We start from the raw sequence: 19,392 nt of genomic DNA, 5'->3' as shown, positions 1-19,392 counted from the left end.
CAGGCAACGTATATATACATAATATATTACATAATTTACAAGTACTTAAATACACAAAGCAAATATCCATGACTCAGGAATAAATATCTGTGCTCATCACACATAAATGCCCTTGTTGGGATTCGAACCCAGGATCATCGGCTTCACAGGCTGGGTCACTACCCACTAGGCCGGACCGGTCAGAAACCCGATAAGTGCAACAAAAAATCACGAAATTAGTAAAAGAAATAATGGAAATTGTAGGAATCAAGCAATAGTAGGTAACCAAGGGATGAAAGGCACCCATTGTTGTCGAGGTGGTTTGTCGCTCGAACACAGTGAGAGCGCTAGTAGTCCGTGACTGAAGTGGTCATAAGTGGTGCCCAAAAGGTAGCCGAAAAAACCCCGCGTGATTTGTGCACAAGCCCAAAGTACAATGCTTTAAAGCAGAAATGTATAATTTTCTGCACACTTTTTAGAACAACAATGACCCACTTTCAGAGCATGAGAAATGAAAAATACATATAACAAAATGAAGGTAACAAAACTTGAATGGAGTAGGTATGTGTGATAATTCAAGTTCGTAGGTATTGTAATGGTATGGTAGACAGGGTTGGCCAAAAAGTTATTGAATTACAAATTGAAATTTTATTGTAAATTGAATTTTGAAACTAATTACTTTACTCAATTTGAATCACTTTTATTGAATACAAGTTTTCATTTCAATTATCTTTATTTCCAAAATTAGAAGAAAATTTTGAATGAGCTTAAAATAGTGAATGTTTGACTTTATAAATAAAATAAAAAATGCAAATAAGTATTATTGCAAGATTTTGTACAAGGAAAAATAATGTAATGGGAAATACCTAACCCTAACCTACCTACCAGGTACCTAATAGGTAGTTGGTTTCAAAAAATGTATTACTCGACCAAATTCAGAAGTCTCAGTTTCCATACATATTATTAGCAATTAGTTACCTACTTAACTCAGTCGGATAATATAATGAAAAAGCACGAGTGTTATAATATACTGAAAAAGCACGCGTATTTAATATCTACGATTATGAGCCAAAAATCGGTGGAATAAAAACGTCGTTTTGAGTTTACATACACATACATACACATATATACATACAGAAAGAAGCAGCTGCCACAGCCTTCCGACTGCACAACCTAAACTTGTGGACAACCATCAGTGCATCGCACAAGAAGATCTATGGAAATATGATCTCCCAACTGTCCACACAGGAAGCACCAATTGACAAAATACCAAAAACTATGCCGTATCGCTAACGGAGGATCCAAAAGAAGGATTAAACCAAACTAACCTAAGAATTTTCACAGACGGCTCGAAAACAGATGAGGGGACAGGATGTGGTGTCTTCTCGGAGGATCTAAATATACACATCTCAAAGCCCCTCGGTGAACACAACACGGTATTCCAAGCTGAATGTATAGACATAAGCATAATAGATGCTTGCAATGCGATAAAAAGACGACAAGTAAAACATACTAATCCTGTCAGACAGTAAATCGGTACTACAAGGTCTATCCAGCGACAAATTTACCTCAGCACTCATACTAGAATGTCATCAAAGTCTCACAGAAGTGAGCAAGGAAGGCAACAGAGTAACGGTACAATGGATAAAGGGGCACAGTGGATCAAGAGGAAACGATGCAGCGGATGAACTGGCCAAGAAAGGTTCAGGAACACCGGCATACGGACCCGAACCCATAGTACCTCTACCAGTATCCTACATAATAAACCAACTTGACCAACACGACAAACAACTACACAATAAATACACTCGCGTGCAAAAGTATTGCATCACTTTGCATTTTTTCAACTGCACCCAATATCTTTGTAATTCTAGAGCCGATTCTAAAAATTTTGGTATCAACTGAAAGCTTATAATCTAACGCATTAGAAAATTGGGAAATTTAATGAAATTTCAAATCTGAAGACTGAAAAAAATCAGAAACCGAAAGTAGCGACATAATGGTCGAGAAATAAATTTAGGAAAGTTAAGAATAAAAGTCATTTATTTAATACAAAATAAATTATTATTATTAAATTAATACCTGGTGTTGCCACCCCTAGCCCTCCTCACACAAATCAAGCGGTTTTTCATAGACCTAATTAATTTTCTAATGAAATCTTGTGGAATAGCGTCCCACTCCCCCAGCAAGGCTCCCTTCAGCTCCTCAACATTGGCCGGGGCAGGATTCCGCTTCCGAATCCTCCTTTTCAGGTAGTCCCACACGTGTTCAATGGGGTTAAGGTCCGGGCTCATCGCTGGCCAGTCCATGGTGTCGATGCCCACTTCGAGAAGGTAGGCTGTGGTGGCCCTAGCGGTATGACACGGGGCATTATCCTGCATTAGGATGAACCCCTCATCAAAAATACCGGCATAAGGAACAACATGTTCCTCCAGGATGTCAGTAATGTATTTTGCAGCGGTCAATCCACCGCCACGGCCCCCGCCAGGCACGAAAACCAGCTCTGTTCGCGCGTCGTAGGAAACGCCGCCCCAGAACATCACGGATCCACCGCCATAGGCGACCCTTTCGGAGAAGCAACATTGGGCGAACCGTTCTTCTGGCCTTCTGTAGACTCTTCCTCTTCGGTCACATCCATTCAAACATATTCTGCACTCGTCCGAGAAGAGAACTGGGGTCCATTGCTCAATGGTCCAGTCCATATGATTTTCTGCAAACTCTCTTCGGGCTGTACGGTGTCGCGCCAGCAATCTGGGCCCCGTTGCAGGCCTCCTGGGTGTCAAGTTCGCTTTCTTGAGTCTTCTTCTTATTGTCCACTCACTGGCAGCCACTCCTCGTATCTCACGCAGACGCTGCTGGATGGCAACGCTTGTCAGGTGTCGATCTCGGAGAGATGTTGTGACAATGAAGCGGTCGTCCCTCTCTGATGTACACTTTTTGCGGCCGCTTCTTGGTCTTGAAGTAAAGGATCCAGTCCGTTGGAACCTCTGGTAAACTCTGCAAACTGTAGATTGACTTAAATTCAGCGTGGCAGCTACTGAACGTTGGCTACGCCCCTCTTGCAGGAGCTGGACGACTTGGCGGACTTCAGCTTCAGTGGTTTCCATTTTTCACAGGTCTTCTTCACGGGAAAATATGCGGAGATGTGTACCGGTCAACTTTTGATAAGCGACTGATAACAACCCCTCCCCTACCCCCCGTTTTATAGGGGTCAAGGGTAGCGCAACTCGTGCGCGTGATAACGCGAAACCGCTCACAAATCGGGAAAATGCCGATAATTTGAAAAATACTGGGCCGTTTTCCATGTTTTTTAACTTTTCGTAAAGCTAAAACTTCAAGGGACATGATCCCATTAAAATAATTAATCGAAAATAACCGGTTTACAAAATTATTGGGTGCAGTTGAAAAAATGCAAAGTGATGCAATACTTTTGCACGCGAGTGTAGTGAGAGTCAGAATGGCGGGTGTACCTAAATAAAATCAAATGAAAAGCATACCATATTTTTGTACCTAATTTGTACTATTTAGTACCTCGTTTAAAAAAAATTGTACCTCACGGTACGTAAAGTTATGATCAAAAAAAAACCGGCCAAGAGCATGTCGGGCCATGCTCAGTGTAGGGTTCCGTAGTTACTCTTCCGTCACAATAAGCTAAACTGGAGCTTAAAGTGTAGTAAATGGTACCTTTCACCCGAGTTAAATAAATAGGCAAATTTGCATAATCAGTACCTAATTAAAGTAAGTCTTTTTACTATGAAGGGAAAACTTTTTGCGATAACTCAAAAACAGCTAAACTGATCATGTCCGCTATAGTTTTCATTTAATGTCTTTCTTAAGCTCTACGTCCACGATTTTTTTCATATTTTTTGGACCTATGGTTCAAAAGTTAGAGGGGGGGGACACATTTTTTTTTTCTTTCGGAGCGATTATCTCCGAATGTATTCACTTTATCAAAAAATGTTTCTTGAAAACCCCTATTAGTTTTGAAAGACCTTTCCAACGATACCCCACACTCTAGGGTTGAAGCGAAAAAAAAAATTCACCCCCACTTTACGTGTTGGGGAGGTACCCTAAAAAAAATTAAATTTTTAGATTTTATTGTACGACTTTGTCGGCTTTATTGATTTATATATGCATGCCAAATTTCAGCTTTCTAGCACTAACGACCACGGAGCAAAGCCTCGGACAGACAGACAGACGGACATGGCGAAACTATAAGGGTTCCGTTTTATGCCATTTGGCTACGGAACCCTAAAAACAGGTCACCCGCCATCCTGACAGTCAGAATGGCGGGTGTACTTTATTACGCTATGTTCCCGTGGTTATTGATAAATTCTATAAAAGCCAAATTTTTGTACCTTTTTTGTAACTTCATTTTCAATTATAATATGAGTCATTTTATTTGTGCTTTCCAAGTTTTACTCATTTTATATTTTGCTTGCTATTACAATTTTGCAGGCGTTATAATTTTACAAGTTATCGATTTAATTTTTAAGAAAAAACGCTAAGGTACAATTATTTTTATTAGGCCAGGATTTAGTACCTTTAATGTTTAATCTGTTAAGTTCAAATAACTCAGAAAATCATGTCTTAAAAATGATTTTTCTTAGGAAGATTTCTTTGAATTTGCGCCTAGCCTTTTTTAACGCTAAGGTACAATTATTTTTATTACGCCAGGATTTAGTACCTTTAATGTTTAATCTGTTAAGTTCTAATAGCTCAGAAAATCATGTCTTAAAAATGATTTTTCTTAGGAAGATTTCTTTGAATTGGCGCCTAACCTTTTTTAAGACATGATTTACTGAGTTATTTGAACTTAACAGATTAAACATTAAAGGTACTAAATCCTGGCGTAATAAAAATAATTGTACCTTAGCGTTTTTTTTTTAAATGAAATCGATAATTTGAAAAATTATAACGCCTGCAAAATTGTAATAGCAAGCAAAATATAAAATGAGTAAAACTTGGAAACTAAAAATAAAATGACTCGTATTATAATTGAATATGAAGGTACAAAAAAGGTACAAAAATTTGGCTTTTATAGAATTTATCAATAACCACGGGAACATAGCGTAATAAAGTACACCCGCCATTCTGACTGTCAGGATGGCGGGTGACCTGTTTTTTGGTGATAACTTTAAGTACCGTGAGGTACAATTTTTTTTAAAGGAGGTACTAAATAGTACAAATTAGGTGCAAAAATATGGTATGGTTTTCATTTAATTTTATTTAGGTACACCCGTCATTCTGACTCTCACAATAAATACTGTTATAAATTGCACACATGTAGGTGAAAGAAACTCTCCCGGAACTGAACTACAAGCTCACCAAAACACTACTGAAAACACCCAGACAACAACTACGCAAACATTTAAACACAAATAGCTGTTTGCGATGAATTTTGATATTGAATTTCAGTTTTGCTCTTACTGGTCTATGGTCAGCACTACATTTGAATTTGTTCATAGTGGATACCAAAGAGTAAAGTAAGTATGTGGATACATTTGTCAATTCAATCATCAATTCAGTTTTTGACGTTTCCATGTGGTGCGATCTAGGTTCAGCGACGTTGAGGTTTTTCGAGTAAAAAGGTATTACTAATGCTCATGCTTTGTCCAAAGGCGAATTGGATGAGCCGAGCGCCACGATCATTTCTGCTACCAAGGCCATGTGGTCCAACTATGTCGGTGTTATCCAATTCATTCCTTACTCCGACTTTGGCGTTGAACTCACCGAGGACCATGGTCCATGTTCCTCGGTTTTCAACGCAAGCTCTATTTAGGAGGTCGTAATACTCTTCTAACTCGTCATCGCAAAGATTTCGGTGCGTAGGCCTGGATTAGAGTCATAATGTGATTTTGGGATAAATTTAATTTCAAAACAGCCACCCTTTCGGAATAGCCTAAGAATTCTACAATGTTGTTCTTCCACTTGTTTTTAACGAGAAAACCAAACCCCGTACAGTCCGCCGGCTGTACCAAAGTGGTAGAATACTTTGTCTTCGCGCTCTATTGTTTGTTCACCGTTTCTTCGAACTTCTGACAAGCCTACAACGTCCCACTTAACTTCTTTCAAAGCATGTTCTAATTCAATGAGACGCTCTTCCTTTAACAAAGGTCGAACATTGTAGGTTAACCATTAAGCGTATCGGTATCCGTTTTCCTTGCATGGGTCGTTATATTAATTTTGTGGAAAATCTCCGCCCGGGGATTTTTAGCACCCCTTTTGCCGGGCACTCGGGGCATTATACTATTAAGTAATTGAATTTTTTTTGCTGGATATCTTGAAAACGCGAAGTTTAATACCTAAATCGACAAATTTTTCGAACGTTTTCAGTTAAATGCCTACAATCCGAAAAAAGTTTCACTTGCATCGTGGTTTCATAAAACCACACAGTTACTTTCTTGAAATTGGCAGTTAACGAGTTGAATAGGACAAAAAATATATTCCAACCCGCATAATAATTAAGTATGTTTTGGTAGCGCTCATAATTGGTGCCATGGTACTTACGAAGGGACGGTACGCCGTGACTATAAGTGCTGCCAACATCGGGATGGCTTCCAACCACTATCTTCGACTTAAAACGTTAAAATATATTTAAAATTATCAAAACGCTACCTCAATGGTAGTTACAGTTTTAAAATGTTCTATTCATAAAAAACTTATGCGGTACCTATCCGAAGACAAAATTGTTTACCATATTCTAAATAGCTTAGTATGAAACAAGGTCACAAAGTAAATTTGTGGCGAACCCGTAGCAGACGTTATTGTTAATTTGTTCCATTGCGCACACGGAAACAAGGCTGACTGATTAATTTGCCTAATTTCTATTATATGGTTGCTTTATATCTTTCTACTTCTTTGCAATTTTTGTGTATTTTCCCCATTCCTTTTTGTGTAATACATGATTATCCTATAAATTATGAATGTATTTATATCCTTTGTCTTTCTCCTAGACTGCAAACAGGTAGAAGTATACAGGAACAAATACCTAGGGAATCCGTGCACACTAGGAGAGGCAATTAGCAACCTGAAAACTATGCTAGGCTTCGTGGAGGAGCTGGGGTGGTTAGAGTAGCGCTACCTCGTTTCACGCAAAATAGGCACAATGGTTGTCGATTTGCGGAAAATGCCCAGAAGCACTAACTAACTAACTAACTATCCTTTGTCTTTCTGGTACCTTGTTGTAAATTTTGTGCCCATGTGGCAGAGAGATAAGAAACAGGTTACTGCAGGTGCAAGCGTAAAGCAGAACGAAACAAATAATTTAGAACAGCAAATTGTAAATATTCAGAATGCCAATATTGGCTACTCAAATATTGACAAGTTTAAAATGGTGACAAATAGAAATACTACTTTTAAAAATACGTATAATACCTCATTGTATTCGAAATGATGTATATAAAAATGTACTCAAAGGCACAACGCACACAAAAAAATTCAAAAGTCACAGACAAAAATTATATTTATTTTTTCGCCAAAATCTCAAGAAGTATCATATTTAATTAATGTGAATATAATATTATTAGAGAAAAGTAAATAGAGTATTATTTAAGAATAGGAAATTTTTAATTAAGAAGTTTTTACTTGCAGAACTGTATTAATTTACACTTTTTATTTAACACTGAACATCCTCCACGCCTCATTTAAGGGGCGCGTGCGCGGCGTGAAAAATCGAGTACGTAACATTAAATATTGTATTAAAGTATTGTACACTTAAAATTTTGGACAAAAAATATGGTGTATTTTAAACATATCAAAGAATGTACTACTGTTACAAATTTATCTTTATTAATTAACCCATTTTTGTCAAACTTGTCTGTATTGTAAATCTATTTTTTTTTATTTGGCGTAAAAATATTTCGCCTCGTGGAGCGCTTCTTATATCCATACTTAACAAGATCACGTCATACATAAAAGTTTTAATAAAATTAATGATAATGGTGAATACTAACCAAAAATGAAAAATCAAGGTAAAATTGTAAAATATAAAACAATATTATAACCAAACTACCTATTAGTTATTTCAAAACCATTATAACGGGATCTTGTTTAGCATGTATATATAAAGGGCTCTGCTGAGCGAAATATTTTCCAATCATTATTTTGAAAAAAAAAAATTTCGTTTACAATAAAGTAGGAAATTCGAGAAAATTTTGTTAATTAACAATTGCCCAACTTGTTGAAAAAATAACTTTAAAATATCTTTCCAACGGCAATAAATTATCTTATGTATTCCGAATATGCCTTAATTTATTAAATTTTTTAAATTAACAATGAATACTTTAAAAAATGTCTGATATGACGTACTTGCATTTTAAGTAGTGGTAATCATGCGTTGCTACATTTCAAACTAAGTTAGTTAGCATTTCAAGCTAGGTTTGAAGCCACTATGGATTGAGGTAGAGAAAAGAGCCACTGAACGGTGGTATAGAATGAATGCATGTAAGGAATGGAGAGGAAGCTGCGTGGACAAGAGACACGCGCTGATACAAAGAGAGGCACTATCAAAACTTGAGATGCTGATGGCCAACAACGACCTTATAAAAAGGCAGGCGATATTTGACAAGAAGTACAGGGTACACATAGGAGAGAGAGAGATAACTGGAAGGTGAAAGTTAGACACCCAACGACTATCTGCTTAACGGATGGCTCTAGGAAAAGCTCTACGAAACTAGCAGGAGCCCCCTATCCCTAAACTGGGAGAGAAAGCATCAATACCACTGGGTAGATATGCTAACGTGTTCCAAGCAGAGGTATGTGCAATAACGCGATGTACACGTATGGTCAAAGAGAGTGTGCAACAAGAGGGTGCTGTGGTAATATATACAGATAGCCAGGCAGCACTGAAAGCACTAAAGAAAATATCGGTCACCTCCTCTCTCATGAGAGAATGTCGAGAGGAGCTAACTCGATAGGCAAGCAAAGATGTTTCACGGTACCAGGACACCAGGCATGGGTACCAGGACACCAGGGAGTGACAGGAAATGAGAGATCGGACGAGTTGGTGAGGATGGGGCCGGAGACGGAATATATGGGTCCGGAACCGGCTCTACCCATGTCAGCGGATGTCACGAAGGGAGTCATAGAAAAGGTAAAAGAAATGGAAGCACCGAGTGATTGGGAAGAAGAGACTGGATGCAGACAGTCGAAGATGATGATTAAAGGCATCACAGGAGAACCAGGTATCTTCTGAAACTAGGTAAGAGCAGTCTGAGACTACTGACGGGTATCATTACTGGTCACAACACTCTTAACAGACATCTTAAGATAATGGAAACCAGTAGAGATGCCTCCTGTCCACACTGTGGTAAGGAGGACACTAGCTTACACTTACTAGCTGAATGTATTATGTATACGGCACCGCGATATAATATATTCGGTAGAGACATTTTGGAAGAAAACGAACTAAAGGATGTCGAACTTAAAGATGTCCTTCTGTTCTGCAGGAAAACAAGAAGATTTGAGGAGAATAGTGTGGGAATGCCGCCGGGATAGTAACCTGCAGCTCCAACCTCAGGGAATTGGGCTGAATGAACGCGACACGTGATCGACAGCCTGCCTGTATCCGGCCGGGCGTCCCTACACTACATCTACATCTGCATTTTAAGTTGCACGTTAATAATAAAAATAAAAATAAAAAATAAAATTTGTTTATTTCAGACCATCAGATCCATATTTTGTTAGTAAATCAAAACAACTTACTTCCTATATTAGTACTTACATAAAAACACATATACACCAACACTTATAACTATTTATTACTACAATACATCCCTGCGTGTAGAGAGGACCACGGGGCAAGATGGTTTATTTGGCCCTGCCTATCACCACCTCAACCCAGTACTTTGTGAGGCGGCAATCGGCACGTTCGGACAATGTCCTCAGGAGGCTGTTGCTACTGCCACGCACGCGCTTCAGCAGAGACGCTATTCTTTTACGCCTAATGGCGTAAAAGTCATCTATTCGCGCCTCTGCAAACATGCCCGAAGCACTACAGTGCTTCGGCAGTTTCAACAGCATCCTCAGAATGTTGTTGTACTGAACTCTCAGCGTGTTATAGGCCCTTTGTGTAAATGTTGCCCACAGACTGCACGTGTAAAAAGTTTGACAGTATGCCCTAAAGAGCGTTAACTTTACTTCTGTGTTACAACGTGCAAATCTGCGGGCAACCATAATACCCAAAATCAGGCGCGGAGACCTATGTTATGTTCAACGTTGAATAAAAAGTTTAAAAAATTGAGATACAGTTCTGCAAGTAACGACTTCGTGATTGAAAAATTCCTCCTCTTAAATAACATTCTCTTCTGATTTTTAAATATTAATACTTTTTGAGATATTGGCGAAAAAGGATATGTCTTCTTTTTTCAGCCTTTTTCTGTCTACCATTTTGATTTTTTTTTGTGCTAATTACCGCTTCGAATACATCATTCCAAAACCAATGACGTATCACACGATTTTTTTAGGAGTACACTCGGGTGTAAAGAAATCGGACCACCCCAGCACTTTTTTAAATTTCTGTAAAAACTGTAAGCTCGATCAAGCAAATAATTTTCTGCCTTATCAAATGACGCATATTGTGCAAAATATGGGCCTGGAAATCACCACCACCATCTCCAACTGACCACTTATCATTAAGTTTAAAACCAGTCATTATCATTGTTTATGCATCATTCGTGATTGCTACGTCTTCCTGCACACTACTCTCATCGACTGAACCTGGAAAAACTAAAGAATAACGGATAAATAATGTTAATTGTAAATAATGTTGTTAATGTCCAAAATTGTTAATAGTTATTCAAAATTGCTTATACTTGTCATCTTTTCTGAATTATTTTTCTCACTGCACCCACATTCGAGAATCTCTGTTTTGTCTTATGGTGGATTGGTAGAGAATGCCTAAAGGAATTAAGTCCGCCATGTGCACTTATTTTTATTGTTAATATTAATATAGCAATTAAGTTTAAATAAATACTACCCCGACTGAAGCCAGCCAAGCAGCCATTGCCATATTGAAGGGAGGGCTTAGTCAACGTGCCGTGGCTCGACAACTGAACCTATCGAAGTCATCGGTTCAACGTGTCTTCCAGAGGTTCTGCAATGATCAGGCATTTTCCAGAAGACCCGGAACTGGCAGAACTCGCAGTACTTCTGGTAGAGGTGACTGTTTCATCGTAGTTACCTCGCTACGAAATCGTTGACTGAATGCTGTTCAGCTTGAGCAGAAACTCCTATAGACCAGGAATGTGTATATCAGTCGATGGACAGTTAGAAGACGACTGAAGGAGAAGAAATTGACAGCCCACAAAGCTGCACATGGTCCAAATACCCCAATACACCGAGGAGCAGGAACGCTCGTAACCATGAAGAATGAACCCTTCAGCAATGGAGTTCCGTACTTTTTTCCGACGAGTGTAGGAAAACAATGACGGGCGGGCGCACGTCGACTGAAGGCCTGGGAAGCGGTTCTCACTATGCTGCATCGAGGAACGTGTTGCTTATGGTGGGGGTTAATCATGGTCTAGGCTGGCATTTCTCTTGAAGCGAAGACGGACATTGTGTTCATCACATGTCCAGGTACCAGGCCGAATTCAGGCGGTTTGACTGCACGTCGGTACGTGGAGGAAATTCTGGCTGATCATGTCGTCCCATTTGCGGGTTATAATTTTATTGGCTATGATTCCTACTCATGCAAGATAACGCTCAATCGCATACAGACCGGATCACTAAGGATACCTGGAGGAGGTCGGCATCAGAGTCATGGAGTGGCCTACTACCTACTCTTTGAGCCAGCCCGAAGTCCTGACCAAAACCGTGACGATGATGACGTTGATATCGCGTGACAAGGCGTTTTTAATATTTTGCTGAATGTTTAAGTGCGATATATACTACGTTATTAACGATAATAGTGATGTGCAAGCTGTCTATGTAACAGGAGACTAATGCACGCCGAAATGAAAGTTTCTACCGCGAATTAATGGATTTCTGTAAGGAACAAATGTGGATATGCGCCGATATTGAGAAATTAGGTCTTAGTTTTGACTCGTAGTCGTAAATAATTGACTAAAGTGCCACAGTAAGCTCAATAAGGCTTGTGTTGTGGATACTTAGACAACGATATATATAATATAATATATAAATACTTAAATACATAGAAAACAGCCAAGACTCAGGAATAAGTATCTGTGCTCTTTGTAAATGCCCTTAGCAGGATTTGAACCTGAGACCATCGGCTTCATAGGCAGGGTTACTACCCACTAGGCCAGACAGGTTGTCAAATATGCATTAGCTTAGCTATAATTATATTTATTTTAGTTAACATAATTTATTATTATGAACCTACAGGTTTTCTTGTTGTATTTTCCTCTTGTTGCGGTACATTTTTTGTATTGCATTTTTAGGGTCCCGTAGCCAAATGGCAAAAAACGGAACCCTTATAGATTCGTCATGTCCGTCTGTCTGTCCGATTCTGTCACAGCCACTTTTTTCCGAAACTATAAAAGCTATACTGTTCAAACTTGGTAAGTAGATGTATTCTATGAACCGCATTATAATGTTTACACAAAAATAGAAAAAAAAACAATAAATTTTGGGGGTTCCCCATACTTAGAACTGAAACTCAAAAAATCTTTTTTCATCAAACCCATACGTGTGGGGTAACTATGGATAGGTCCTTAAAAATGATATTGAGGTTTCTAATATCATTTTTTTCTAAACTGAATAGTTTGCGCGAGAGACACTGCCAAAGTGGTAAAAAGTGTCCCCCCCCCCCCGTAACTTCTAAAATAACAGAATGAAAAATCTAAAAAAAATATATGATATACATTGCCATGCAAACTTCCACCGAAAATTGGTTCGAACGAGATCTAGTAAGTAGTTTTTTTTTAATACGTCATAAAAATTAAAAAAAAAATTTTTTTTTCATCAAACCCATACGTGTGGGGTATCTAAGGATAGGTCTTCAAAAATGATATTGAGGTTTCTAATATCATTTTTTTCTAAACTGAATAGTTTGCGCGAGAGACACTTCCAAAGTGAAAAAATGTGTGTCCCCCCCCCCCCCCTGTAACTTCTAAAATAACAGAATGAAAAATCTAAAAAAAATATATGATATGCATTACCATGCAAACTTCCAACGAAAATTGGTTTGAACCAGATCTAGTAAGTAGTTTTTTTTTAATACGTCATAAATGGTACGGAACCCTTCATGGGCGAGTCCGACTCGCACTTGGCCGCTTTTTGATATCTTTATATGACTGTTTAGTTTTTAAATAAATAAATAAAAAAACAACCGTTACTTGTAATTAAACATAAGTACAGTTGTAATCTTTAGATATAGGTAATCACAAAACGGTAATAACTAATAAATCAACAAAAATAATCAACTTCGTGTTTATATACTTTGGTGTAAACTGAGAGAAACAGGTATGCCGGCTGAATGTATTAAAATACTTGAAAATTGGTACTTGAATCAGTCAAATAAGGTGAGATGAGCCGATGAGCTTGCCGCTGAGCATAAGCTGGAGTATGGGGTACGGCAGGGTGGAATTTGGTCTCCCAAGCTGCGCAATTTGTAAATTGACGAGCTAATAGCCGGCCTTAGCAGCATGCATGCGGCGTAAGTTTAAGTGACAACAACATTAGTTACGCCAACGATACGGTGTTGCTAGAGCCGGATGTCGGCGCGCTTGAACAGCTGTTGGGCAGATGTACGAGTAAATCGTATGCAAACTCCCATGGCCTTGAATACAACGGTACGAAAAGTGAGGTAATGGTATTTAAGGCTGAGAAAATAACATCACACCGTGTGCCTCCTGCGCTTGCGCATGCCCGTGAGATGAAATGCCGCGGGTGCGTTTTTGAAGCGCACACCGATGGGCTTCCCGCTATAATGAGGAAGTGTATTTGCTGGGACGAATCAGACAGAGCTCCAACGGTATTCTAAACATCATTGCGGACAAATATGACTGCCCTATATTCCGTTTCTGGACTCAACCAGTCAAAGGGGTAGCGTATTTATTACATTAAGAGTAATTTTAGTATTTTTTCTACTCGTCGGCTGTAATGGTTGAATTAAGATCTCGTATACCAAACTGTAATTGGGTACTTTTCGCGTATGGGCTCCCAACTCAACTATAATATTCATTTCGAAACGGTTTAGTCAACTATAATAAAATGGACTAATCACAGCTCGCCGCGGTCAAGAGAACGAAACAAAACGATAGCTCAAATTAATTATTTATTTTAGGTTGTATAGGAGAAACAATTGCTTCATAAGTCATAAACGCACATGTCATAAGTTAAACGCACGCACACGCAGACTACGAAAATCGCTTACCATTGCTTGTTAGTCTCCATAGGCTACAGTGGCGAAAATCGAGAAAAAACTGTCTAAAAATTTAATTTAGCAAGGAGCAAGTACTAGGGCCTCATGAGTTACGAGGTGTCGTTGACCAGCCAGCCGGGTCCCGGCGGCCGGGGCGCGTACGAGTATGAAGGTATCGCGGCTGCTCGCTTATCTTAAATAGCTTTATACTTTTGGCTTGTTTACCTGTACCCCTAGTGGAAATTTTATCGACGTCATAACGTGACGAACGCGTTTGCGTTAAGTCTCATTTTGTATAGGATTTTGAGTTTTCAAAACGTCCCGCTTGGCGCGCTCTTTCTAAATCACATACAAAATGAGACTAAACGAAAACGCGTACGTCACGTTTCGAAATCGAATTTATTTACACTAGGGTTACAGTATGCTTTTAGTTTAAAGTATTATTTTTATTGACTCGTAGAAAAAGTATTGTATACAATAGTGATATAATCAAGCTCTCTATTATATCACGATTGTATAAAATACTATAGGGTAACTATTTCGTTTTGTAATTGTATTGTTTATAACCTAGGCTTAAGTATGCAACTAACACATCTATGGAGTCCTGGTACTCTGAAATAAAGATATTGTATTGTATGTATTGCATTTTTCACCCTCTATTCACTCTCAAAGGTCAACTGGAAAATATCCCTCAAAGGAATAAGTTTGCCTTTGTACTTCTTACTGATTGTATATTACTGTACATACAAGTAATATATTTACAATCAGTAAGAATTAGTCTTGCGATACAGCGAGGAAATGCTGCTAGCATCTACGGCACCATGCCGCAGGGGGATAGTTTTATTTTATTTTAAGTCTAGTTTTATTTATTTTTAGATCTAGGTTTTTAAGTTTTGTAGTTTAGTTTTTAGTATATTTACCAAATAAACGTTTTCTTTACTGAATAAAAAAAAATCAGTAAGAAGTACTTTCTTATAAATTCGGAAATACAATTCGATTAAAAGATAAGACAAATAATTGTATTTTTCACCTGTTTATACATATTGTCATTAAAATATTACTATTTAATAGCAAAAGGTATCTAAATATCCATCACTGACAGTGACAGGTAATTATTGTTCTTTTAAAGTAGCGAATTATTTACAAAACAAGACAATAGTTATTTGTACAACAAAAGAGCAAAGTTTGATATTTCTTCGAGTGCTTGTTTTGAGTCCCGTGCAAGCGACTCAAAGCGCACGAGATGTAAATAACTTTGATCTCGTGTAGTACACAACATTTTTCACGTCAGTCAGCCATCAAAAAATACAACCTGAAAAAATGTAATCCGTCTTAATCACTATTTCACTCCTGTTTTCTGAAGGTATTCTAACAATTAAGTTTAATTACCGCAATAAAACAAAAGGAAAGAAATTTCAATAAAATAATACGAAAATAATGATATTTTTTGTAAAAAAAAAACTTTGTAAGATACGGTCCGAATTGCAGATACTTACTATTTGTCAACTATAGTAGAGATCGTTAAATGTAGTTAAGTAGAGTTATTTACTGCGTAACAATTGCGTAAATTTGTATAAGTTCATTGTTTTGATTGTATAATAAAATACGTAAAATATAAAAAATAAATAAAAATCGTTTATTAAAAGAAAGAAGATAAAGTTACATAACTAGCTCAGTGGTCCCACACTAGGCTAGGCCTGTATCGTGGTGACCGCTCTACAGAATTACTACATACATTTTTGGGGTATCCTCTAAACTAAAATACAATCCTATCTTGGATAATTGATGAAAAACATGTGCTGAATTAAATACATGCAAAGAGAATACTAACTAATACTCAGCTAATACTACCTATATTACATTTACAATTTTGAGTAAAAATTAACCATATCAGAAATAAAAATCATGATGTGTGTGTGTGTGTGTGTGTGTGTGTGTGTGTGTGTGTGTGTGTACGTGTGTGTGTGTGTGTGTAAATGAATATGATGTGATGATTTTGTGAGTAAGAGCGACCTTAAGTTGGGTAGACCTGTGTTGGGTAGGGAGTAGGATTTAGACAACCCATTTCATAATTTGCTCTGTTTCATGGTAGTTAAGCCTATTCAACCAGTTGAAAAGTTTCCTCTTGGCTTCAGGCAGGGATGCACTCTTGATGTCACAATATTTTGTAACCGCATTGTATATGTATGGATGGAGGTGACTGGGGAAACGTTTTGCGAAAGTGGTTTTGGTGTTCTGAACTGGGATTTTGTACACTCTTCTACTTAGCAGGTACGGATAGTTATGTGAAGCAATGGTGTCACGATGTACCATGAGCGTAACCCTTTGAAACATAAGTTGCCGAACTGTTAAAACCTTCCACTCTTTATACAGAGAAACAGTAGGAAATAGCCGGGGCTTTCTAAGCATCACTTTTATTATGAAACGCTGAGCTCTTTCTAGGGATATAAGGTTTGAGCTCCTCCCCAAATCGTGATGCAATAAGCGACGACTGGTTGGCAAATGGCTGTGTAAACTACTTTAAGTATATCTTTACCAGCAGCATTTCTCAGTAGTTTCATGATATATATTAACTTTCTAACCCTAGCAGACACAGAATTTATATGGTCTTTAAAATTAAGTTTTTCATCAAGGGTGATGCCTAAGTATTTTATTGTGCGACAGTTATTGACACTATTGTTATTATTATTCCCAGGGTCACTCGATGAAGGGTCCATGACTAATTTAATTTCAGGGCGGTGGCTTGGAGATGAAGCTGCAGTTTTGTGAAAACAGAGGTATTTGGTTTTTGAGATATTTAAAGTAAGTAAATTGTTTGCATGCCAGTTTGTTACTAAAGCAACCCCCCTCTCGCTAACTGCGAAACATTTTTCCCAAGAAGATTCGTGAAAAATGAGGGCGGTGTCGTCTGCATAACAGATGACTTCGGCGCCTATGGAAATATCTAATAAATCATTGATGTAAATCAAAAATAGCGTTGGACCGAGAATACTTCCCTGAGGAGCCCCATAAGGAATATTTCTTTTAGATATGGTGTTTTTATTAAATTTTAAACTTATTTAATTAATTATTATGAATGAAGACTCGTAGGGTGTTTTGGAACGATGCGGTCTGACTTATTTCGGGGGCCTATTATAAACCGTCAACATAACGTTGAATTGCGTATGTACTTTTTTTGTCTGTTTCCTTTTGCTAATGACGTGAAAAAGACAAAGACAATAGAATTGGTTGACTGGTAGAGAATGCCTTAGGGCATTAAGTCCGCCATTTGTACCTTCATGTATTGTGCAATAAAGATTAAATAAATAAATAAATCCAAATACTTCGAACTTGTATTAGGCCCCGCACGTTGAAATGACATTAGAATATGAAGGTCACTTGAATGCTATTTTGTCTCACTCAGTGAGCAAAATGCGATTTTGCTCACTGTTTTTAAGCAGCAAATTACCCTTGTTCCAGCTGCTGACGTGAAAAAGCATTTTTTACTTAATTAGTTATTAGATTGACATATTTGATGTAAAAAATACGCTAAACTACTCAAAAAATGAGCATACGTACTTACAAATGTAAAAAATAACTCTCCCTCCTTCATTAGTCGGGTTAAAATTAAAATCAGTAAAACAAACCAGATTACATTAGATTTACCCTTTTGCATGTGTGTGGTGTGGGTCACTAAAGTCGCGAATTTGTATCTCATTCGTGTCATATAAGCATACAGGTAATAAATAACATTTTAAATAAAAATGCTAAAACATACTGGTTGAAATATGTGAGCAGGATCCTTACCATTTTAAACACAAACGAAAAGTTAAAGGCTATGGTTGAGACTTCTATAAAGAGTACATATTAATCAAGTATTTATATTATTATATTTGTTGTTAGAGTTTTGTCCATTCACTTGAAAATCTCACCTTTGTTAGTTTCGTTTCAGATTTAAATTTTCGCGTTTTGAAGACATTAAATTACATTTATACCTGTGAAGAAACGTCGGTAAAGAAATGTAATTAAATAAATTCGCTATGATACATAACCGGGTCTTTATAAATGTTATTTAATATACTCGTACTTTCTGATTTTTAAATAAGGTGTATTCGTGTAATTCCGAATAGGTACGTCGGGTTAGTCGGGTATCTAATATGATGGAATTAAGGGTACCTACTTATGTACGAGTAAGTATTCGGAATTATCTGAGTACCTAGACCTTACGGTCACTTTTAACGCATTCAGCGCCAGCGTGAGCTACGCGGTACAAGCGTAGCCGATAACACGGGAAAAACCGTATGTAGCGAAAGCACCTACGAATAGAAAACCCGCCTAACGGGTCGCTGGCAGTGAATGTGTTAAAGAAATATTAATAAATAAAGTTAAAAATCGTATGTTCGCGTAGCATATTATTATCTGAATGCAGGTCTGATGAAGACTATGTGAATATCGGAAGAACTTACTTTTCCTCCGGTTTTCCCGCACCCATTTTTTGAGTAGGTAAACAAGGAGCACGAGCGACGAGAAGCTGCAATCGGTGTGTCTTCTGCGGGGGCTCGCAGATACTACTAGCGAAGTGTCGCGCGTCCTTTTATTTATACACATGTACCATGCGTGTTTAGCCTTAACCAAAGATAATTTGAAATAGAGGTGGATTGTCAAAGAAAACTTTGTAGCCACAGTAAATTTACTGCCATTTTTCGACACATGATTTAAACTTTTATAGCGCCATTTGACTTTGATCATTATTTTTTCACTGATATGTGTTAAATTTGTTAAATATCTAAAAGTGGCACCATCTAATAGATCAAAGGCCAAAGGTATGGCGGCATCGTTTCGAGCGATGGTGCCACAACCTTTAGCTGATGCCTGGTAAAATGGTGCCACTTTTTGATATTTAACAAATTTAACACATATCAGTGAAAGAATAAGGATCAAAGTCAAATGGCGTTCTAAAAGTTTTAATAATGTGTCGAAAGAAAGCAGTAAATTTAGTGTGGCTACAAAATTTTCTTTGACAATCCACCTCTATTTCAAATTCTCTTTGTCTTAACGTAACATACAAACACATACTGGTAGTAGGTATTTCGTTTACCATCTAGGCA

At 37.7% G+C, this 19,392-nt stretch overlaps 1 protein-coding gene across 2 annotated transcripts in view; it reads right to left on the bottom strand.

Annotated features, from left to right (window-relative positions):
• The window catches only part of LOC133516593 (multidrug resistance protein homolog 49-like), a 57,920-nt gene extending 38,847 nt beyond the window's left edge, over positions 1–19,073 (bottom strand). Inside the window, exon 1 of one of the 2 annotated variants that reach the window (XM_061849604.1) lies at positions 18,751–19,073. In XM_061849604.1, the coding sequence (XP_061705588.1) occupies positions 18,751–18,776 (26 nt within the window). In that variant the 5' untranslated portion in view covers positions 18,777–19,073. Of the gene's footprint in view, positions 1–14,317; positions 14,793–18,750 lie in introns of those variants that run through there. The other variant, XM_061849612.1, reaches the window with a different exon arrangement.
• Positions 19,074–19,392: the final 319 nt, after the last annotated feature.

Source organism: Cydia pomonella, chromosome 1, assembly GCF_033807575.1.
Source record: "Cydia pomonella isolate Wapato2018A chromosome 1, ilCydPomo1, whole genome shotgun sequence".
In the NCBI taxonomy this organism is placed as follows: Eukaryota; Metazoa; Arthropoda; class Insecta; order Lepidoptera; family Tortricidae; genus Cydia; species Cydia pomonella.
The sequence above is the reverse complement of the archived record's forward strand: the minus strand, read 5'-3'. Positions and strand labels throughout refer to the sequence as shown.